The sequence below is a fragment of the Argiope bruennichi genome, chromosome X1, assembly GCF_947563725.1.
Source record: "Argiope bruennichi chromosome X1, qqArgBrue1.1, whole genome shotgun sequence".
NCBI classification, from domain to species: domain Eukaryota; kingdom Metazoa; phylum Arthropoda; class Arachnida; order Araneae; family Araneidae; genus Argiope; species Argiope bruennichi.
Genome location: NC_079162.1, coordinates 5,346,706 through 5,372,487, shown reverse-complemented (window position 1 = coordinate 5,372,487; position 25,782 = coordinate 5,346,706). Strand labels below are relative to the sequence as shown.

At 31.2% G+C, this 25,782-nt stretch overlaps 1 protein-coding gene across 1 annotated transcript; it reads right to left on the bottom strand.

Annotated features, from left to right (window-relative positions):
- Positions 1–16,304: 16,304 nt before the first annotated feature.
- LOC129958441 (piggyBac transposable element-derived protein 4-like) lies at positions 16,305–21,072 on the bottom strand. The gene is made up of 2 exons (XM_056070933.1): positions 20,009–21,072; positions 16,305–16,401 (listed from the first exon to the last, which is right to left on the bottom strand). Exons 1-2 carry the CDS (start codon positions 21,070–21,072, stop codon positions 16,305–16,307), a joined length of 1,161 nt encoding a protein of 386 aa, XP_055926908.1.
- Positions 21,073–25,782: the final 4,710 nt, after the last annotated feature.

Below are 25,782 nucleotides of genomic sequence, written 5' to 3'. Positions count from 1 at the left end.
TCGCTACATAACTTTTCAAAGCATTCAATACTTTTCTTTCTTAACATCCCTCTGTATTTTGATTCATTCTTTTTATAAATTTGTCTTCTCTTCATTCTCTCTTCAGTGTTTTTACATCGTTGGTATCTATGCCGCAAGGCTCTTGTCAGTTTTCTTTGTTTCTCCAGTTCAGTGTCCCACCAGGGGACCCTGAGATGATTTGTCTCTTTACTGTTCGATCTTTGGCTAATTCCTTGAATGAATTCTGTAAATTCTTCTACCCATACTTCTAAATCTTTTTTAGTCTTTATCCTTTGCATTGTTTCTCTAATATCAGCATATTTTTCAGCCACTTGAAAACTAATTTTTCGAATTTTCCACTTGCTTAATTTAAATCTTTCTGCTGAAACAACTTTGCCACCCATATTAATTTGAAAATCCAAAAAGCCATGGTCACTCAAAGTACTTTGGATTACCTTCCAGCCCATTACTTTGTCATGCAGGTCTTTAGTTGATAAGGTGACATCAATCCAGCTTCTTCCACGTGCAGATTGAAACGTTGGCAATGAGTTTGGATCATTCCAAATAACAAGGTTCTTCTTAAAAATGAATTCTATAAACGAGCCGGCTTCATCTTGTGGTCTATGATCGGGAATTTCATTTCCCCACAGTCGACTATGAAGATTGAAATCTCCTCCAATAAGTATGGATGATGTCCCCAACTGTTCAAACAGATTTCCAAGTTCTCTGCAGATTTCTTCTTTATTGTGAGTCGGTGAGAAGTATGCCGATACCATAGTAATTTCATTATTTCCCACTGATAAATTGGCTGCTACTATGTTTTCGCTAGTAAATCTTGTCAAAACAGAAATATCTTGGTTTCTTACTGCTATAATCGCCTTCCCGTAAGGGTGAGAAATTGTTCTCCATCCTAGGGGAAGTCCTATTATTTTTCCTTTCATTGTATATGGTTCTTGTAACAAGTAAACATCTGGAATATTGTCCCCAAACAAATTTGGGAGTTCCTTTGTTGCATATTTACCCCGACCTATATTATGTTGAATAACACGCCAACAGTAATCATTGAAAGGCTTATTATACATAGTTCGTCTGTTTAATCAACTGATCTCTCTCCCTGATAAATACAGGGCAATGCTCCGATGTTGCAATATGATCCGTTCGAATCATAATCTTTGTTCTTTTGCGATATTCTTTACAGTTTCTGCATTCTGGATTTTGCTTTGTGCAATTTTTATAGTTATGCATTTCCAAGCACTTGGAGCAGCTATCTTCTTTTTGCATACATTTAGATCGAACATGCCCAAATTTGAGACATTTGAAACATCTAAGGGGTTCCACAAATTCTCTAAATCTATACGATCCGAAACCACACTGTAATCTTGCTTTATCTTTAATTATTCGGAACGCTTTGGGGTCCACACTTATAACCCAGTGAGACTAGCTGCCTCTTCCTTTTTTCCTAAATAGAACCCGCATATTCCCTTCTATGTCATTGCTTAGCTTGATTTGATTGAGAAAATCCAATTCCTCCTCCTCCCTGGGTCTCTCACTCTTTTCCACATCATATATAATGATTTGAGGCATTCTTATTTGTGGAGTAGTAGCCTTGCATACATTTTGCAAATTTGTATGACTGTTAATAGCATCTTTTAACTTTGTTACCATTTCCGGTGTTTCAACTTGAATCAGAACTCCATTTCCCATTGCTGGCTTCAAACCCATAATTTTAATTTCCATCCCCTTTGGGCTGATATTCGCTTCTAATGTCTTTCTCATTTTAATCGATGAGTCTATTGACTCTGTAATTGGTCTAACCACCAGTGTAGGCAGGTTTGCTTTAGGTCTTAGCAATGGTGTTGTTTTATTATCGTTTTCATTCGCGTTAATTATTTTTTGTTGAATTTGATTCCTTTCTTCCCCCAACAGCTTTTTAGAGGCTTGGATCCTTCTAATAAACGTTAAGCCTGGTTTTAATGGAATTTTTTTTCCCGCTATGCCATCACTGTTAAGATTTTTCACCACATTTGCGAATGTTGGTCCATGATTATCATCTGTTGAATTCATTTTGGTTGCTGAAGGATTTGACAAAACTTTCAAAAATAAGTCTCTCAATTCTTCAGCCGCGTTACCGCCTTACCTTCAATCCTATATTTACTGATAATATTTTCAAATGTTTCCAATATTCCCAGTGGTCCAAAGGGTTGCTTATTTTCCTCTGGTATTTCGCTTACACTTGCATCCACATTCTTTGCTTTTTTAGCATTTGCAATACCATAATTTCTTTCTTTCTCTTTGTCTTTACGAGGAATGCACGGTCTTTTATCTTTAGGGAGATTTTCCCCTGTTTTCATTTTTACATTTTTCTTTTTCCGTTTTGTGGCCATTTGCATTTTGCTGTCCGTCTGCATTGACGGTTCAATTATCTCATTTGAATCAGAATCCGATGATTTTTTAAAGTCTTTATATGTCAATCCTTTAAATCCTTTAATTGGAGTTGGTGTATCGGGGATTATCCTTCCCGCTCCTTTTGGTGAGTAAAATAAATTCTCATCATCAGTTAGAATATCGCTATCATCAGCAAAGTGTTCCCTATCCGTCTTGTTTATGTCTGATTCCATTTTTTTTTCCCACAAAGTCTAAATTTCTAGTGCAACAGAAAGTAAAGCTTAAGCAAGCTTTTAACGAAAGTTTGGAAAGCTTTCCCAATTTTAAATTTGAATTATTAGAAAAGAATGTAAAAAAAAAAAACTGTCCAAATAAAATCTCAATTTTTTTTTTTTTTGCACCAAAAAACTATCAAAAGAGTAACAAGAATTTCTTCTAATTAGATGCACTAAAGAGAACTGATATTTTCCAAACAATTTTGTTGTCAACTAATATTCAACACAATTATGGACACTTTCCATAAATTGGAATTTAAAATGGGTAAAAAATCACAAAATAAGAGTCTGCATAATAAAGAAATCTTTCGATACAGAAGAACAATATCCGAGTCCTGCAAATAGTTCATGCACTGAACGCAGATATCGATAGCAGTTTCTAAAATGGTAAACAAACAACAAAATGGCTACCCAAACAAGTGGGCGTTTCTGCCACAACTACACTTCAGAAAGTCAAAAACTTCTAAGATGCTAAAGAATTTTGGAATAAAATTCAAAAACCTGTTACTCCAGGGTTTCAGCTACACTTGATCATCACATTCAACAGAAATTATCCATCATTTTTCATTTTATAGCCATATTTTGAAGAGCACAAGAAAATATCAACCACGCCGATCACTGCGGATCCGAATTCACTGTTCGGAAAGATACAGACAGTGGAATGAATAATTCTGGCGGTGTCTGTATCTTAACATCAAACCTTTATCCGAGCAACCCTCTTAATTTACATACTTCCCTACAGGCTGTGGCTGTACAGATTCATACTCGATCTTTAGTCACAGTCTGTTGTATCTATTTGCCACCTCATGATGTTATTAATCTTTCGGAACTAAATAACTTGGCGAGTCAGCTACCAACGCCTTTTCTGATAATGGGCGATTTCAATGCACATAGTATCTTGTGGGGTTCAGGGAGTACGAATACTCGTGGGAGACAGATTGAGCAATTTGTTTCTGATAATTGCCTCTGTCTTCTCAATAACGAGGAGGAAACCTACTTTCATGGGCCCACACGCACATTTCACTGTATTGATCTGGCCATTTGTTCCCCAGAACTTTTGCCGCTATTAAATTTTGCAGTCGATGATGATCTCCATAACAGTGATCATTTCCCACTAATAATCTCGCATGCTTATAGAGGTCGGGACATTCAGTTTCCACAGCGTTTTCTATTTGAACGGGCAGATTGGACTGCTTTCACACAAATGGCCGAGATTACTGAAAATATGGCTAATGTCACAGATATATCTGAAGCAGTACAAAATGTTCTTAATTGCTTAATTACTTCTGCTAATAATACCATTCCTAAAAGTTCGCCACGTCTGCGAAAATTTCGAAGGCCGTGGTGGAATGTCGCCTGCCGTGACAGCCACAAAAAAACAGAAAAAATTATGGAACAAATTTAGAAGATACCCTACTACAGAAAATCTTGTAGCATTCAAAAAAGCCAAAGCCTTAGCTCGTTACATTCGTCGACGTAGTGAAAGGGAATCATGGGTCAAATACATTTCATCGATTACATCTCGTACCACAAGTAAGCAGCTTTGGAAGAAAATAAAGGCTGTTAATGGAATTTATCAGGAGTTTTCTTTACCAATTCTGAAATCTGGAAGCAATACTTATTCTTCTCCATTAGATATTGCCAATATTTTAGGGCAGACATTTGCGCAAGTTTCCGCCGATACTTCTTATAATTCTAAATTTAGGGCGATCAAGACTCGCTCAGAACGACGGATTTTGAACTTTCAAACCCGCAATACTCTTCCATATAATTGCGAGTTCAAGATATTTGAACTGAAAAAGGCTATATCCCTAGCACATGATACCAGTCCTGGCCCGGATGGAGTCACAAACAGTATGCTGCGCCATTTGAATGAGGTATCGCTCCTTAATCTCCTGCATCTGTTCAACAGAATATGGAATGAGCAGAGTTTCCCATATCAATGGCAAGAAGCGCTCGTGATTCCCATACTGAAACCAGGGAAAGACCCTTCAAACCCTATGCACTACAGACCTATCGCCTTAACAAGTGTTCTTTGCAAAACACTAGAGCGTATGGTCAATGCCCGTCTTATATTTGAATTGGAGAAACGAGCATGTATTCCACAAATGCAAAGTGGCTTCCGAAGGGGTCGCTCAACTGTTGACAATATCGTCCATCTGGATACCCAAATTCGCAATGCTTTTGTGCGAAGAAACCATCTTGTCTCCATTTTCATTGACATAGAGAAGGCATACGACCGTACATGGCGTTATGGAATCCTTCAGAGACTTTTTGATTTGGATTTTAGGGGAAATCTCCCTGTTTTTATTCGAAATTTTTTAACTTCTCGAATCTTTCGAGTACGTATGGGCAATTTACTTTCAGATCCTTTTACTCAAGCTGAGGGCGTACCGCAAGGGAGCGTTCTCAGTGTTACACTTTTTATCATTCATTTCAGTGACATCCTTAACCACTTACCACCATCCGTGCAGGGAAATTTATACGTTGATGATTTGCAGATCTCATGTCAGGGTTCTAATATGCTTTTAATTGAGAGACAGCTTCAAACCGCTATTACAAAATTAGTTGCTTGGTGTGATGAGAATGGACATACTCTTTCAGCTGAAAAGAGTAGATGCGTTCATTTCTGTAGAAAGCGAAGCATTCACCCTGAACCGTCAATCTCTATACAGAATAATCCAGTACCTGTCGTTAATGAGATGCGTTTCTTAGGAGTTCTTTTTGACCGTAAACTCACTTTCCTACCACATATACTAGATCTGCGGAAGAGATGTGAAAAATCTCTTAATATCCTCAAAGTACTCTCCCGCATGTCGTGGGGAGCCGATCGTTCATCGCTACTCCGTATATACCAAGCCATTGTCTTGTCACGGATTGACTATGGATGTGTGGTATATGGCGCTGCCAATGTTACTACTTTACGACGATTGGATACCGTGCATCATTCTGCTCTGCGGATATGCTCAGGGGCCTTCCGTACATCGCCTGTAGAAAGCCTATATATCATATGCCAACAATTGCCTCTGAACTTGCGGCGTAGAAAACTTTCTATGCAATACTATTTCCGAGCACAATCTCACCCCCAACATCCCATTGCTCACATGACTATTCCGGAAACCCTCCATAGGATTTACAACGCCCGCCCCTCTCACATCCTTCCCTTCTGTGAGAGAATTAAAACAATGACGGAAATTTCAGAACTTAATTTGCCTGCCATTGAACATGCTGATTTTCTTAACTTCCCACCATGGGATATTCCTAAATTTTCCTTTTTAAATCCTTTCTCTGGGTTTGTGAAAGATAAAACTACTCCAGTCATTTTCCAGCAACTTTTTTGTTCCCATCGATGTCAATATTCCTCGTACACGCCCATTTTTACTGATGGTTCAAAAGCAGAGGGACATGTTGGATGTGGCATTGTATCTGGTGCCGACATAAGCAGTGTCCGTCTGCATGCATCCTTTTCAGTTTTGACAGCCGAGTTGGTGGCAATTGCACAGGCCCTTCATAATATTTCGGTTTCAACTCAGAGACTGTTCTGCATATATACTGACAGTATGAGTTCGTTGGAAACTCTTTCCCATTTCACTTATGATATGCATCCAGTTGCTATTGAAATCTTAACACTTTTGCAAACTCTTCAATGTAGGGGCTATCACATTTTATTTTGCTGGCTTCCCGGTCATGTAGGAATTCTTGGCAACGAGCAGGCAGACCAAGCTGCAAAAACTGCCACTTGTTTCTCGAATCGCAGAATACCATATTGTGATGCAAAGAAATCCGTTGCATGTCGTGTATTTTCTCTATGGCAAGAAACATGGGATTTACACAGGAACAATAAATTGCATTCAGTGAAACCTTTTATAAGCTTGTGGCCAGTCTTACCTGTGCGTAGGAATGATGTTATATTAACGCGCCTTCGTATAGGGCATACGCGGTTCACCCACAAGCACCTACTATTCGGTGACAGAGCACCTATGTGTTCCACATGTCGCACAGATTTTACAGTTCATCACATTTTAATCGAATGCCCTACTTTTAATATTCCTCGTAAAAAGTTTTTTCACTCATCATCGTTAACTCTCACTGATTTATTGGGAGAGAACCACCATCCAAGCATTTTTAAATTTTTATATGCTATTAAATTTTTACCGTACATTTAAATCTTTCAAGTGTTTGAACCATTTAATTCGTTTCATTGTAAATACATATCATTTGCTACTGTTTCCAGTATATTTTAACTATTTTATTGTTTTTGTATAACTATTCATATATTTAAATTTTAAAAACAATTTAACTTCTTTTTTACCACATGGATGGCGCAGCTTAGCCAAGGATGGCTCTTGTGCCAGAAAAATACAAACCAAACCAAACCAAAACCAGAGACCAGTTTTGTACAAATTGGTCAACAGCTTAAAAGAATAAAATGACTGTTACGTATTTTTTCCTAAGGAAAAGTAGAATTCGATTGGACTTTTTAAATTGCAAAAGTTTAGAAAGAATTTAATTTCTAATTTTTAAGAAAAGCTTTTTTTAAGTATAGCTAACGCTATTAATAATTTTTGTAATGCTAACATTTGAAAAAACTCCAAATTTTTTAAATATATATATTTTAAGACTGTCATTTTGAAAAGAATATCTTTTCACAAGCAATTTTTGTGAACATTTTTGCGTTTAATATCTTAACCGGATTTATTCACGGTTCTTTTTCTGAAATGATACCTGTAATAAAATGGTAAAATTCAATCACATTTTATTAAATTAATTCAAATTTACTTTGAATGAATTTCATCTTCAAGTATTTAGTATGAATAGCACATGTTCACTCTGCTACAACCGTGATTCCCCGTTTCATTGTAATCTTCAACAAAGAAATCAATGAACATTCTTTATCAAAGAATACCTTTTGCGGTATAGCTCACCTGCGTGAACCATGTGTTCTGCAACCATCTCCCCCACCCTTACCCAGTAAATTATTCGCTACATTACACAAGGGAAGAATATTGATGGTATAAATAAAATAAGACATTTTTTGCAAGGCCGTTCTCACAAATGCCTCTTTGCTATCAGATACTCTATTGACAATAAATCACTAAAAATACATATTTTTTTAATAAATTTTAATGATGAAACAGCATTAAAATTTATAAAATCAATTTCATGTTCTACTTTTGAATATTCATACCCTCATCCAACCTTCCTCATTGGAATAAGAATTCAATTATAAAAAATTTCGTATTTAATTATGTCGGCTATCACATTTTTCAAATAACTTTGAAAGCTATTTTGCAGATGTAATGGATTTAATATTTTCTATTAAAATTTTTACATCAATTTCGGTTTGATTTATATCATTATAAGGAAAAAATAAAAAGAAAGAAAATGGGAAATTTTCGATGGATCAAAACTTTAAAAAGTTCTATTTTAATAAAAATTTCTTACTTTTTATTTTCTTAAAAAATTCTTTCTTTTTGAACATTTACTGTGCAAATAGCAAGTACGAATCAAATTTGGCAGCAATAGGTTCAATTATTTTCTTTCATCGATTTTTGACTCTTTTCACGAAAAATATGTCAATTTAAATTCACGTATTCACGGAAAATACGTCAACTTAAAAGCATTAAAATATTTACATCACGAATTCTAAACAATATTTTCTTCAAATAATTTTTTGTAATACGTGAAAAAAAGTGCCAGATGATTGCAAAAATTGATTAAGCTATGTTTGTAAGCAATACAAGTATATTATGCAAGTCCACTTACCATTCTACTTGCTTTATTTCATTCGAAAGCTCATAAATAGTTATTTTTTTTTCAATTGGAATTACGAATAATCTGTCAGCGATTATATATAACTAGTTGTGTATCCCCATTTCCTTAAAATCAGATTCGTTTAAATTGCTTTCGGAAATAAATTTCTTTTTTTATTTTATTGAAAATAAATTTCTTCTCAAATTCAATTTTGAAACGCCTTGATATTTTAATAAATTTTAATTATAAAATAAAACCCCATTTCTTAATTAATAAACCAGGAAAAGTAGGAAAAAACTGTTTGCGCCCATTTTCAAGACAACCGAAGAGGGCGAAATAACGTTTCCGCCTGTCTTGAAATAGAATTGCTTTGCACAAAATGTTACTTGGAGGGCTAAATAACAGCTAACAGCAACATTATCCTACTCTGCAATACATTATTATGTTATATTATGCATGCTCAGCCACTTTTCAACAGCAATATTAAGGAATGAAGATTACAGGCAGAACGCCCAGGCTCTCCATCCAAATGTTCTTATTCTGGTTGGTCACCCTTGTCAATTAGATGTTAGATCACAAGTTATCTTTAAATACGTAGTAAAAATCAAATATATGACAGATATTTTTATGCAGCTTTAAAGAGTAAAATATATTTTTCAATCTATGCGAAATAAGCTTTATTTGAGGAATAAATTTTATAAATTGGAAATATTCGATTTTATTTATACTTAAAATGTCAGCGACTTTTAAAATCGAGAACGTCAAAATTCTATTTACATAAATTGAAACTTCTCAAAAGAATCCTAGCCCAACCAATCACTGTCAAAAATCCGCTATGTTAATGTTATGCTAATAAATGAGCTTCAGAGGCGTTAACATTTCCTTACAAATACTTCAAACGAGTTGGCTGAGAGGATAGTAATTTATAAAGCTCTCCCTTTACACTTGTTGTATCTATTAAGTAGGGTACACACTAGGCCAATTACAGAGCGCAATAAAAAGCCATGCCTACTTCAGGATCATATGAAACCATTGGGACAATGGCAAATAATCATATCATCGGGGCAACTCCCCCTTCGATTACAGTCGTAGCGCCCTCTACAATAATTTTTCTTTTTTTTCGATATGCCGCCATTTCCGGATTTCAAGTCCAATGCATACAGACATGCATAAACAAAGGCTGTGCAGGAAAATCGACTATTTTTGTAAATATTTTTATGGTATATTTTACGTACAAAAATCTATTTACATCTCTCTCTCTCTCTCTCTTTCTCTCTCTCTCTCTCTCTCTCTATATATATATATATATATATATATATATATATATATAGAGAGAGAGAGAGAGAGAGAGAGAGATATTATTTATATTTTAACATAATGTTTGAGAAAAATATAGGTTTCTATTGTTTTGTAATTTAAATATCAACATTTTACTTAAAAAACTTTGATATGTATTAATCTTAATATAAGCATTTATTGCAAGAATTAGTAGATATAGAAGTGTAAATACATCAATAGTGGAAAAATTATCATATCATGTGTGGAAAATAAGAAAGCGTTAGTGTTTTATATTTTATATATAAAGAATTAATTTTCTTTTCACAAACTTTACCAGAGTGAAGAAATTGATATGAAAATGTAGCTTCTACAGGGAATATGATTCATTTTCAACATAATTCGTCCAATAATACTAACAAACTATTTTTTAAAATATATTTTTATACATTTATATACGGATTTATATAATTGATATATATGTACATTATTTTTTAATCTTAAGAAGTTTTTTATATTTATTATTATTAATTTTTTTTGCAGTTCAATTAAGTACACACGGAGAAAGAAAACAGTCATCTGTCCCCGTGCTTAAAAGAATTGCACAAGGAAAAGTGTGAGACTAATTTTGAACAAGATGGAAACTTCAAAAGGTAAAAATTATTTGCATACAGAGTCCATAAGGCGTAGTGATACATTCTTTGCAAATGTATGCCTTATTGTGCTTACTAGACATGCGCAGTGATACATCCTTTGCAAATCCATGTATCAATGCGCTGCAAAGAATACGTTACTGCGCACACTACATCACGCAGGGTTTACCAGAGAGAGCTGTGCGTAGATTAGCGGTAACCGGTTTGGCGATACAGAAGGTAAACAAATTGGCGACAACCAAACCATCCAGATCTTCGTAAGTACCCCCGATATTCTTTTAGCTTAAAAGAAACTAACCGCCTTCGGTGACCAGTTGTTCACCTTTCATATTAAAAGTAATAATTTAGCCCTTCAACTACAGAAACAGATAATCAGCTGAGAAAGACGAAGTTTTAGTAATAATTTTACCCTGTGGTACCTAATCCATAGAAAATAAAAGATAAGAAAATTAATAAAGAAAGGAGCAGGAAAGCCATATTGAAAGGGAGGAATTAAATTGGAGTAGTTGACCATGAAATTGAGTTAGGATTTCAGAATTACTTTTATACTATATAAAGTAGGATAATCATTTAAGTTCTTCTACATGGAAAGCAAAGGGGAAAACGTGTATCAGTGAGCAGTATTTATATTTTTATCTTTCGAAAGCTATACCTTCACATTGTGAATTCTATTTAATAATAAAAATTAAAAAAACAGTAGTACAGATTTTTCGAGTCCCAATTTCCAGAATGCATTAAAAATAGTTTCATATTAAAATACACATTTAATAACTTTAAAAAATAGAATTAAATGAACTTCTTATGGTAGGTATTTCAATTGTGTGTTTCTCTTAATTTTTAATATTAAATATTAAAGCGAAATATTGATTAGTAATTTTACAAAATCATATTAATTTTATTATTAGTAATTATCTAAAATAATTAATATTCATTAACTAATAAATATGAATAATTATTTCATATTCAAATTCGTTTTCTTAGTACTCAATGTTAAAATGCATTTATAATCATCTCAGAATTAAGGCATTTATTCTAATTTTTGAAAATATCAATTTATATATGAAATAAAAATACATTTAAAATCCATATAATACAAATTAAATAATCTCAATTTAAAAACAGAATTTTTTTTTAAAAAAAGGGCCTAAGGGAAGATTAGTGTGCACCAGCTGTTTATCGCCAATATTGCAACCCATCGGATCCCTCTTATAGCAACCGTACTACTGTTTTGTTTACGAACGACCCTCCCGGTAGGAAAACTATCCAGACCGGTGACGAAGTTGTCCGCCTGGAGGAGGCGTGGCTGTGCTTGAGGGTTCGTATAATAAGTAAAAGTGACGAAGTTGTCCTCTTTTCTGCGCATGCGTAAGGATTGAGGGTTCGTATATATCTTTATAAAAAGTAAAAATAGGTCACTTCTTAAATAGATAATACTTATTTTAACAAAACAAAACAAAAAAAAATACCGGAGAGCGAGATGAAGCCAACAGTAGTTAAGCCAAATGGATGAGTGATATTATTGTGAATTTAATGAGGACTTTTTTCTTTTAAAAAAAATAATTGGAAAGTCAGAATAAATTGAAATTTTACACGCCGGGCAGAAGATTTCGATGATTTAATTCGAGATAGAAATTTTGATACTCAGTTTTTTCCAATTTAATTTATAATCATGTGATTAATTCAAACAGTAAAATAACTCATAGTCAATTAATTTTAACTTTTTAATGAAACTAAAAATAAATTCCTTAAATTTATAATTTCTTTTAAAAAATTAATGAATAACACATACAAAAAAAAAAAGCATAGATCGTCAAAGAAACAATTGAATGTCGACTTTTAATCAAAAATATCTAATATTTTTAACATTTACTTTGATAAAGTTTTATCTATTAAATTATTTATAGACAAGAAACAAAGTTATTAAAACTAAAAATTTCAGCGAACTCCATTAGTTTAGAACAATATCTTTCGATGACAATAAATTGATATTTTTGATTATACTAATAATTATATGTATTATTTCAATACTTGTTTTGTAACTGACTCTTTAAATAGAAACATCAAACATTTTCATTTATTAATTACTGATTGTTACAATATTTGTTTAAAATAACGCTGAAAATGAAGGTAAACATATGAAAATGTAATCTGCAACATATTTTAAAAGTCTCCAAATAAATAAATACTTCAAAATATTCTATTTTTCCAATAATTTTTAAAAACCAAGTTTTTGCTTCCGAAATATAAAAAATGTATTTCGGAATTACCCCAAAATTAGGACATTTACATTTGTGACTTTTTTGAGGACGAGGATGGGGGGAGGGGTATTTACTAAGGAAACATTACAATGTCTTTCAGATAATCGGGTAAAAAGTAATTTTAAAGTAAAGGTAAAAGTATGGAAAGTTTGTAATACAATCTGAGTATTGGACTTAAGAATACTAGCAAACTATATAGACAGGGCCCTGGCTAATAAAAAACATTCTTTTAAATTAAATCTTATTTTGAAATTAAATAAGCCAGCTGGAGTGATCTTCCCAAAACTTCATCGTTATGCTTTAATAAGGGTGTCATCTCTTTCCCTATTCCCACATAAAATTGCGGATCTTGGATAAAGGCTTGTATTTTTATTATAATATTCGCAAAGAACGGTTATGAAATATAAATCTTTGGCGTAAATTTAGTGTTTTTACTGAATCTATCGAGTGATTTTCGACGGTTTTTTTAGAAGGATTACTCCATAGCATGCTGTTAATAGAAACCGAAAACTAAACTTGGGTTTGAGACGAATTTTTTCCAAAATCCATTGAAAACAAAATTTTATACAAAACTACAATTGTTGTCACAAATTCATAGAGTGCTTGTGAAAATTCTATTTTTAATATATGGAACAACAGACGGTCAACCCCTTGACTGATTTGGTTTCGAATGAGATAGATATCTAAACATAAAATGTTAAATCTATGTACCAAATTTTATCCATCTAGCTCTATTCCTTTTATCATGTTAATTTATATTAGCGCAGCTGGACAGATACACTATATCTGAATGGATTTCGATCAAAATTTGGTAGAAAACAAATTTGGTGTAAATATCATGAACCAAATTTCATTTGTCGAGCTCAAAGCGCTATTGAGTTATCGTGTTCCAGGACAAACAAACAAACAGTGAAACAACAGTTATACCAATTCTTTTTTTCTTTTGTACTCATTGAGGTTTAAAACGAAGAAATTCGTCAAAATCTCAAGTCAAATGTTTTAAAGATCAGAATACTTACTCTGTATTTCGTTAATGAGAAAAAAAATTTTAATTAAAAAATAAATAAATATTTTATTGTTGTTGTTTTAATGTTGGCTATTTGTTTATTGCTAGTGTTTAAAACTTGATTTCGTAGGATTTTGTTTATGTTTGTGATGTACAAAAAATTATATTTTAGGTACTTTAATAAAACCTTATTATCTAACTCTTAACGCTTTTTTACTTATTATGTTCACCTGTACTCAAGTAGCCCTACAGACTTCCTAAGAATGGATTTCGTTCAAAATTTTAATGAAATCTTCAAATTTAGCATAAAATCCATGCACCAAATTTCGTACATGTAGCTCAAATCATTTTTCAATTATCATGTTCTCAAAACATGTTTTCAAACTCGGGAAGATCTGAAACATACACAGTAATCAAAATCATGACTTTCAATTTACTTAAATTTTATTTTATTTATTTATGTATTTTTTTCGAGAATTATAAAATTTCGTGCATGGGTTTTATACTAAATTTGTAGATTTATATCAAATTTTGAACGAAATCCATGCTCAGGAAGTCTGTACGACTATTTGAGTACAGGTGAACACTATAAGTACAAAACGTATAGAAATAGATTATAAGATTTTATAGAAAGCACCTAAAATATAGTTCCACGTCATATTTTAAATAATATCTAAATGCGATAACTGAAATCAAAATAAATGAAATTTGGTAGGTAATTTTGTTACTAAAATTGCAATCCTATTTTTCTGTTATATTTGGGATTCGGGGTACAATCGGTAGAAGAAACCGTTCCTAAAATACATGCGTAGTTTGCATAGCTGTATTAAGAAGCACAATGGTCTCATTTACGGGGCTCTGAAGATAAAAATTTGAATACTCGTGATGTATACGACCTTTATTAAGGTCCATTTTTGTGGTAGGAGGAGGGATGATAACATCATTATTAGAGAGTATATGAAAAAGTTTCAAGGAGACTATTTCTGTTAACATTAAGTTTAGCTGCGTTTTTTATTTTTATTTTGAAGTTAAGATTGCAACTTAAAAAAATATTTTGATTAGTATGAATATTACAGTGAAAATCGACAAAATTCCTCGAATTACAACAAAATATCTCCATTTACATGATGTGGAAGTTTGAAGAAATCGTAATACTTGAAAACCACTGATAAGACTTTAAATTAATACTTTAAATTGCCTATATGCAAATATTTGTCTCTTCAGAAAATAATTTCACTTTCCATTTGACAGGTTATGAAGAGAATATTTGCAAAGATGCGAATTTTAATTTTCTCATTTTTGGTTTTTAAAAATTTCAGTCGGTAAACTAGAAGACGTTGAAAAATTTTGTTTACTAAGCAATAAAGTAATAAAAAATACAGCTCTTCCGTCATTTTCCCACCAACTTTATAAAAATAGAGCTACGAAAATGAAAGAAGATGAGAGAGAATGTAAATAGTATGAATATTCTAAAGAATTGTCACAAGCAAGGCTTAGAAAATTTAAAGAATATTCATACTTCTAATTCAAAAACTGAGTGCATGACAATTTATTAAACTTGATTAGTTATTATTTTGAAAATTTTCTCCTAATTAAAATAAATAGCAATGAATATGTACGAAAATAAATGTATTTAGTATAGTCACTAAGTGCCTGAAAATAAATAAAATGACTGAAGTAATAAAATGTATTACTATAACATTAAAATCTTGAAAAATTAAAGAATTGACTGGAAATAAAATTGATTTTACTGAAAGGTGCAGGTGAACACGATAATTCAAAACATAAAAAGCTAGATAGATGAATTGTGATAGAAAGATTCAGCACATAAAATATAGATACGTATCATATTTAGAACTGAGTCCATCAGGAAATTAACTATCTGTCTTTACTTTAACATACATATAAATACAATACGTTAAGTCGCAACAATTTAAATAAATTAAATTTGATAGATTATTTTATTACTAAAATTGTAATCCTTTCTTTTTTATGTTATAATTCGAATTCTGGTTTCAATCGTTAGAAGAAATTATCTCCAAAAATGCATATACGGTTTCTCATTACTTTCATATACGGGCCTCTGAAAATAAAAATCTGAGTTTTCGTGATGTTTATGACTTTTCATGTTATATTTGGTGTCGATGAAAATTATTCAAGAAAACAGGTTTATATAGGTCGAAAAAGTAATTAATAAAGATGATTAACATAGTGTTAGTATCACGGAATTTTTCCATTACGGAAACAGATTTTTCAAAATTTTGGGCCCAATATGCCTTTATATATAAGTGAGTGTCAAATTCCATTCCGAAATTTTCAGTAGTTCTTGCGTTATAAATTAATTTTGTTTGCTTAAAAATTATGCAATAATTAAGTAATAGTTATTCAGTAACAGTTAATATTACTATGTGTTCCCTGTTTTAAATTCTTATATAAAGATAATTTTGAAATTAAAATTATTTTTCTGAAATTCTTATTCTATTGTAGACTTTATAAATAGAAAATTTTATTTTGCATAAAAAAAAGTATTTTTACACAACCCTGTAGTTTTATCCTTTCACAACTATCTTAGTCATAACTTCAAGGTTAAATTTATTAAAATATTTGATGCGTTTAAATTATATGCTTATACTTTACAATACATATATGCACATATGATATTTTGCATTACCAGTTTTACCTACAATCTGCTTTAATCCTATGAATCCTGACCGCCCCAGTCGATAGGCGTCTGAAGAAGGCGCCTATCGAATGGGGCGATATCGGGCGGGCAGGGCTCATAGGGTGAAATATTTCTTTGGAATCAACATTCAAAAATTTTAACTTGTACATAATAAAAAACAATGAAATATGTAATTAGCTGAAATCAAATTATCAGTATCAGTTAGGTGACATCAAATTATAGGTATCATCAAACCAACATTTATTTAATTAAAAGGATTCTTGATTCATGGATTCAATAATTTATTTGAAATATTTATACAAAATCTTGTTCCAATTGCATTGTAAAGTGATTAACTCTATCATAAATTCCACTCATTCTTTATAGCAAATATATCAAACAAGGTTTATATGGAAGACAAAAACAAAAAAATCTTTCTGGAAATGTTGGCCTATTTCAAAAATGTCATATAAAAGAAGAAAGACAAACTGATATCAATGCTTCCTTCTTTGCACGAGGAATCTTCAACTACCCTCATTCCTATTTCAGGAAATAAGTTGTGAATAGTATTAATTTCAAAATGATACAAGGTGAATATCAGTAATTCTCTATCTGACAGTGAACTTATTTCATGTCAAGTGAAAATAATTGCTCATATCTATAATTACTTCAGAAGAAGGAAATAATTTTATATTTCAAGTTTCAAATCTGTCTGCGAAATATACATTCTATGTCTATGGAAAAAATTTTAAGAAATGAATAAAACTATGATTCCAAGGATTTTAAATCCTGAAACTTGTTCCATATACAACTCTCAGCCTTAAAATGTTTTTCCCCCTGTATATTTCTGATACCATGAAGTTTCTACTGAACTTGATCTGTTAAAAGAGTTTAATTATGAATTTTAAAAATTACAGTAAAAATGTATTATTTACAATTTTATTATATAGTGTTATGGCTACTGGACCATTAACATATTTACTGTGGCTCAGACTGTTGTTTTGAGGAATAAGATATGTGATAGCTTAAAAATGAATAATTTTTTTCACATTTTCTTCCCTCAAATTTCTAAAATCATTCAATAATATAATTACAAACTTGTATGATAAATGTATACTTGTATATTTCTAAAAATTCTCATCAAAAATGGTATTCAAAGCAAATAAAATTATTGTAATGATTATCACTACCACTGCTTTTGCCATACACAAAAATTGTTATTACTAATAATGTTCTATATTATTTAATGGTGTTTCTCATCCTGAGTGTTGAAAGAAATTAAAAAGTAATGAACACATATATATATGTAGTCTCTTTCTTAGTTATTTTATTAAAATTTTATGTTATTAATATAAACATTTTTACAAGACAATTATTGATAGATGTGCTTATGAAAATATTATTTCTAAAATTAAGTCCCATTTCTGTTATTTGTTAGCATGTGTGCAGAAGTTTTATCTTAATATTTCACCTTTCTTATTTCATGCCATACCATTTAGAATAGTACAGACATATAAACTTAGTTACATTATACAGAAATAAAAGAGGAGTAATGATTTTTTGCCAATCTTCCTTGCATACTTCAGGTAGCAAAACATATACTGATATAAATCTTTAAATAAAGTATTTTATAGATTTTAAATTTAAAAAAAAAGACACCTCTCATAATCATAAAGATACATTTCTTTCTTTTTTTTTATTGGTTCTTTTATAATATATAACTAAGTATCATTTGATGTAAAGTAAACATTTTTTTTTTCATTTAATATATTATATATTTACATACTATTAAAATTATTTTACTGTCAGATAAGGAGGAAGCACAAGATTTATCACTTTTGATCCCTTTTTTAAAAAAAAATAATATCTATTATAATAATAATAAAGATGAATGAATGTGTGTTAACTCTCTACAGCCCACATCATTTGACCTACAGTGTCAAATATGAGATATAATTGAAATTGAGAACAACCAATATCCTGACAAATCAGCCATGTTGGCAAAGACATCAAATAAATAATAAAGTTGACAATTTTAAATTCCAACATGATTTTTTTATTGGCTAATTTATTACTAAATTTAGATGAATAAAATCACACCTTTTGGCATTTATACTTTATTTACATGCACTTGATTTTACAATGATCAAATTCTTATTATACATTAATATTTAGAGTTCTAAAACATTATCATTTCAAATCATAAAATCTCAGTTTATATATCAGTAAATATTTATATTGCAATCATAAACATTAATAGGTCAAAGAAAACTCCAAAGGCATTGAGCTGACTATAACTATCAAATTAATAAAAGATATTTTAAGTTACAGAAATCCTTTTCTTGCATTTGTTCTTCTAAAAAATATGTTTCATATTTTATTTCATAGATACATGTTAAGAATTACATTTTCTTAGATTTAGTTTTTTTGTGAGAGTTAACCTATTAATTTCAGCTTTTGTTAACATGATAACAAAACATAGAAAGATCATTTTTTTTTCATATAAGCATAATGCATTTTTGCATGTTATATGACTTGTATGTGTGTGTGTGTGTATGTATGTACACAAACATATTATTGAAACACATGTTTAAATTATTTAAAAACTGACTGAAGATTGAAAACAATTATTTTATGTTGTAGTAATATTCAAAGGTTATTGCCAAAAACAAAGACAACAACAACAAAAAAATATCTAGAAATAAGATTAAGAAAGTGAATAAGGCTTTTAAGTTAGCTGTTAATTAATAAGTTTATAAATAAAAAAATGCAACAATTTTAATAAAAAATGATTACATTTTTAATTCCTACGAGAGGATTATTTCAGATGCAAATGAAAAACACTTTTAATTGAATTTTCATTTCCTATTACTCAAAAAAATTTACAGTACATTTCAGCTTACATTAAATAAAGCTTTGCATATTTAACACTTTGTAGACCGGCAATTTCATACAAAAATTTATTTTGTTGACCGGCCATTTCGCACAAAAATGTATGCATGGCACCCGCTATTTGATATAGAAAATATCTCATGTCACCGGGGCAAAAAATGTAATTGAATAAAATTCGAAGTGATTTTCAAAACATTTTATTTGCGCAAAACAATAGTAAAACTAATAATAATAACAATAACAATAATAATAATAACTAATAATTTTTTTTGTATGGTAAAAATTAAAGCATTCACCGACGTGTAAAGGTACACAACATGTCTTACAAATATATCTCGTTTCGCTGCGCTTTCCTTTTGAAGAGCATACTCGACACTTTCTTGTTGGATTTGTTTTAGATGCAGTAATTATTGGTTCTAAAACGTGGTCCAGAAGTTTTCCTGAAAGCCTAGATACAGGATCTTTGTGTGGAGCTCTTTTAGATGCATGAGAAGTATTTGCTGGTTGTGTGTTGCTTTCAATTGATTCCGAAGATAGCCATATCCTAGCTACTTCTAAGAGAAATTTTTTGTATCTTATTTTATTTTGGCACTTCTTCGAATAAATCACGAAAGCATTAAATAGAAGGCAATTGATAAAAAAAAAATGCTGTTTTTTTGGACCATTTGATGCTTTTTCGCAGTATGCTGCTGTTTGCCAAATATTGATCTGCACGATCGACTCCTTTCATATATTTATTGTATTCAATTATACATGAAGGTTTTATGTTATCGTTTATATAATTTTTATTTCGATTTCCAGTTGTTATCATAGACGCATCATGAATTGTTGAAATCATTCGCACTAACCTTTTATCCTTCCGTGTGAGGAGCAGAATCGGTCCTTTTCGTAAAAATGTCATTTGCCTTCTCTGAAGATTTTTGGATTTTTCTATAAGTAATTTTGGCAAGCCACGGTTTTCGCGAATGGTACCACATACACGTATTTTATTTTGAAGTAAAATACTAGCTGTTGAAACGTTGTTGTAATAATTATCTTGATACACGTGATGATTAAATCCAAAATACGGTTGCAAAATTGACAATATTGTTTCTTCAAGTTTTTTCCCAACACCAGAATAAACTTCAAAGTTGCAAATGTACCCTGACTCACTTTCACAAACCATTCTCACTAAAATTCCGTATTTTGTAATTTTTGCAGGATTATATGTTTTGAATTTTAGACGTCCTCTCCATGGTATCATTGCTTCGTCTAATGATAATTGCTGCTTCGGTACATACATCGATTGACTTTTGGAAATAACGTAGTCTAAGAGAGGTCTAATTTTATAAAGCCTATCTGTACTAAGTACATTTTCAACGTTATCACTGAGGTGGAAAAATGTGAAGATCTGTTCAAACCTCATCCTGCTCATTGTTTTAGGGAATATTGGTATTTCCACCAAAGGGTCAGTTGACCAATAATCTCTCCAGCAAGTTTTTTTCGTTTGTCCCATCAATACCAACAATCCAAGAAACTTTTTCATATCGTTCGTTGTTACTTCCTTCCACTGTAAAGTTTTGGCTGAATTTTTATGCAAATCTTTCATTTGGGTGTGATATAGATTTGTTTGAGAAACAACTAAATTAAAAAATTCTTCATCAAAAAACGAATCGATTACATCAACGATGCTTGGTGGATCACATTCGAAGTTCGGTACTCTCGAATTTCTCGAATAATCTTCCAAAGAAGGAACAATATCAATATCATTCCACTCTTCATCACTATCTGCTTCACTATCGGAAAGAATTCTTCTTTGTCGTTTTGATGGTCTAATGTCTGAATCATCACTATCAGAATCACTGAACTCGAAATCACTCGGACAATCCGACAAAACATCCGCATATAACTGGCTAAAAAGTTCTTCCGACATGGTTCAAATTTTTTAAATTTTTACAATGCAATGGAAACAGAAATCAGAAAAGTAATTTTGATTTTGAAAAGCCAACATGACAAAATTTTGCATTGCAAGTTTTTGAAAAAATATTTGCATTGCAAGTTTTTGAAAAAATATTTGCATTGCAAGTTTTTGAAAAAATATTCGCATTTCATGAACTTAGAAAAAAATATCAAAGTGCAAAGACGAGTTATCTCGTCACCGGTCAACAACGTTCGGGCATGAAAAGACGAGTTATCTCGTCACCGGTCAACAACGTTCGGGCATGAAAAGACGAGTTATCTCGTCACCGGTCAACGTTCGGGCATGAAAAGACGAGTTATCTCGTCACCGGTCAACAACGTTCGGGCATGAAAAGACGAGTTATCTCGTCACCGGTCAACAAAGTGTTAAAAGGTTCTTGAACATCCATGAAAATTAGTTCTCCATTCCAATTTCAATGCAGAATTGATTACTTCAGCTGAATCTAAAATATTAAAAGGAACTTTCCTAAAAGTTAAAAGCTTAAGAGAAAGCTAGAAAATATCTAGACAATCACTTAAACCAAACCATTGGGAATGTTATTCCTTTATTAGAAGACAAAATAAATAAAATGGAATTTTTAATAATACAAGCAACAACATGAATAGTTAACAATTTTTTAAACCCTTCAAAGCACACATTTCAATATCTAGAATTCACATCATAATCTTAATTTATATTACAGATTTAAATTTCATATACTTACTAGGAAATCAGGTTCTCCATTCTTACCCCAATGCAACATTGATAATTCGCATTTGATTGTTACTGAAACTGAAATAAACAAGGAATTTTCCTAAAAGTTAAGAGCTTAAATGAAAGCCAGAAAATGTCTAGACAATCACCTAAACCCAACCATTGGGAATTTTATTAATTTAAAGTTTAAAGTTAAAGTTAATGGTGTACAGTTCAATTCCCATTTTTAAAAATTACTTAAAGAAATGTAGTGAGCATACAATGCTGAAAATGTGTATTCAAAACAAAACTAGCATTTTAAAAATTTAAGCCTGCAGTTATTTGTACAAACATTAATGCTCTAAAAGCAACTATATCAAAATTTTCAGTCAATGATAAATTGTTTAATTTTTGATACACATAGTAGCTAATATAAACACCACAATTAAAATCATCTATTTGTTTTACATGAGGTAGAAAATCAATCTGCCAGTGGCTATTTGAATTAAGCGAATTATTTAATACTGTACACCAACGGTTTATTAATGTTGAAGTATCCTTATCTGGCTTATAACAAAGTGGGTCAAAATATTCAAATATTTTATTTTTCAAATCAGCTATAATTAAAGTCCAATGGGAATTTAAATTTACAAGAATTATAAGAAAATCAAAATTTGCTATTTATTGAATCCAAGGAAATTGAAGAATGTTTTTTTTATTTTTTTTTATTAAAAATCAAAAGAGAGTGTAAAGATTCTACAGCTTTGAAATTTGTGAATCTTCTGGTTAATACAAAATTAAATGCATCAATGACTGAATCGTATAGCCAACCTTTTTTGAAATTTGAATTTATTAGGTTCATCAAGAAGTGCTTCATTTAATTTTTGCTTCTTATTGCAATTTTCACGGGCCGAGCAGTTCCTTTTTTTTCTATGAGAAGTTTTAAAAAACTTAATCTGTGGATTAATTTTTTGATTAGGTGCAACATATAATTTAGGTGTAACAGAAGCCAGATTATTTTTAAGATTCAAAACCTCACACATACCAGCTACTAAATTATTCAAACAACTAACTACATTATTTAACATGATTTTTTTAATCTGTGGAATTTCTATTAATTCTAATATTTCCGAACATAACTTTTTGCACTCTGCCTCCTTCGATCTGCACTTCTCATTAGTAGATAACATGTTGGGATTTAATTTTTCACTCAAAATATCAGAATTAATTGTAATACTATTTTCTTCATCAAATTTATAAAAATCATCAGTTGTGTACATATTAGGTTTGGCAGACATTAAATGAATTTTATGTATGTGCTTGCACAAATTGCTGCAGTCTTCACAAGAGCAATGATACAAATGACTGCACAATGCCGCACAATTAACATTTGTACATTTAAAGCTGCAATGATCCAATAAAATACAAGCATCTGCAATTTTTCTTACTACATATATCTTTCCTTTTACAGATTGAGATTTAACCTCCCAATGATTGTCATATTCAATGACATCTGTATTCTGAATCTTTACAAGCCTGTCATGTTTCTCTTTAACAGTTTTAGTGAACTTGGAATAAGTAGGAATATTATTAATAACATTACAAGAATATTTTAAAAATCGATCCCTTTCCATTTCCAAAAGAGTTGAAACAAGATCATCTATTCGCCTATTATACTTTCGCTCAAGATATATTGTTTTTAACTGATTGTGAAAAGATTCGCAATAATTGTTAGTATTAGTATTACCATGTGGAAATTGTCTAAAACAGGTTGCCCATAATTTTTTTCTCCCGGAATAATTTCTAACAAAATAATCAATAAAATTTTGGCATTCATTTGAATTGCTGTCGATAAACATTAAAAGTTTATTTCAGACACTTCATTATTTTTAATAACTCGTCTAACATTTTTTGACGGCGAAACTTATCACATACTTTTGAAGATAACTGCCTTTTCCAAGCACGAGAAACGTGCCATTGGCATAGTAGATGCTTTATATTTGGACCAAATACAGAATTAAATGCTTTAAAGGAATAACCATCATCATCAGTCTTTACAGTATTTACATTCAGGTCAGGAATTCGACAATGTAAACTTGAAAATAAAGCAATTAAGGTATGGTAATCTAAATCATTAGTGATAAAATGTGCAACTGGATAACCTTGACCATACTCATCCTGAACATGCAGAGAAAGATAAAAATCATAAAAGTTTGTGCCATGAGTTGCATCAATACAAAGAATTTTATCTGAATGCTTAACTAACATATCTTTTTGTGCTTTAGTCTGTAAACCTAATGCAAAAGAACTTTCATAGTTTTGCAAATTATCTAAATGTGCAGGGCCCCAAATTGTTTTCGACTTCTGCAATTTAAAAATTAAAATAGGATTGTATGGCTCTTTCCTTAATTCCTCTACTATACAAGAAACAGACATAACATCATTGGCTGGCTGAATTGAATTGCGTAAGCGCCTTAAATAATTCTGTATAGTTTTACGAGATTTGAAGGCTTTCTTTTTAGGAAAAAAATTTCTACTATCTCAACATCCTACATCACCATGTAATAAATTTACAATTTTTTTAAATGGGAAAGGAAAGGAAAGTAATAAGCAAGATTTAATTAAATTGCGTGACCTTTCCTTAAGGGTATGATATTTAGTGTTCTCGTAACTGACTTGATGGTTATGAATGGAATAATATGTAACCAATATCAAATTATTTTGTTCACATACACAGATCTTAACAGGACAACTTATATTGAAAGGAATTACCCCCTTTTTATTTTTACATTTACCGTTTCGCTCTGCCCTTGAATTAATCCTTGATTGATATGACGGATGAAAAAATTGACAAGAATAATAATAGAATGTTTTCTCACCGCATATTTTTTTCCCAGTTGATTTTTTAAAATAAGTATGAGTACCAATAGTTTCAGATTCTAACCAAATTTTAAAACTTGAAATAGAATTGAAAGAATAAGTTTTGATGTTTTTAATGTCATGCACAACATTAAGATGCTTATTTAAATTCCATACACTAACATAAGCTTTATCACATTCTGTACAAAAATACAATTCATGCTTCTTGTCACCAGTACATCTTTTTGTGTGTTCATTAAAATATTCATTACCACTATAAAATCTACCACACTCTAGACACAACTGGGGAGAATTTTCACATTTATCAGTTAAATGCTGATTATCTAAAGTTGTTTTGACTGGCACTAAACATAATTTGGGCTTTTTTACAATTTCTGCTTGAGAGCTAACACTAGCCTCCAATAAATTAATACAATTGCTTTTTGGTAAAACATCACAAATCTTTGGTTTACAGCGTTTTAAATGATTTGCAAAAGAGGATCTCGAGGAATAAAATTTTAAGCATACCTCACATTTTTTAGGATAAGTACTCTTAACGCGTTCTACACTTTTATATTTTCTTAAATGTTTTGAAAATGATGACTTGGACATAAGTTTTCCCACAATAATCACAAGTCTTTGAATATGAGAAATTTTGAGCACCTCCTCCAGTGATATATATTTTTTTAATTTAGAGCCAAGACTATATCTGTCCTATTTTCTTCTTTACAATCATCTAGTAACACTGCAAATTTATTTGTTGTAGAAATACTGCAAATAACATTTTCATAGATATTTGTCACATTTTGAAAAAATATTTTTACTTATCTAAGTAATTCTTGCCTTTCCAAGTTTGTTAGAAGCACATGCTGGCCGACACTGGGCTGGGGAAATTCGAGGAGCTCCTGGTTCAGAGTGGACTGGAGATGTGCGAGCAGGTTCTGGTTCAGAGTGGGTTGGCAGAGTGCATGCAACAACTGACTGACTGCATGTTGGAAGAGAGGAAACAGCAGCAGGTAGAAATGGTGGAACAACAGGTACATAAAATAGAGGATAGGACGCAGCAACAGAATGGAATCGCACGAACTGAACCATAGGCATATAAGAAACAATAGGTACAAGAAATTGAAC

Excerpts from the sequence above, each read along its gene's own strand:
- LOC129958441 (XM_056070933.1), bottom strand. The coding sequence starts at position 21,072 with ATGTCGGAAGAACTTTTTAGCCAGTTATATGCGGATGTTTTGTCGGAT. Across the intron at positions 16,402-20,008 it reads CTCACACGGAAGGATAAAAG|AAATATTTCACCCTATGAGC; the intron begins GTTAGTGCGAAT and ends TTGATTCCAAAG.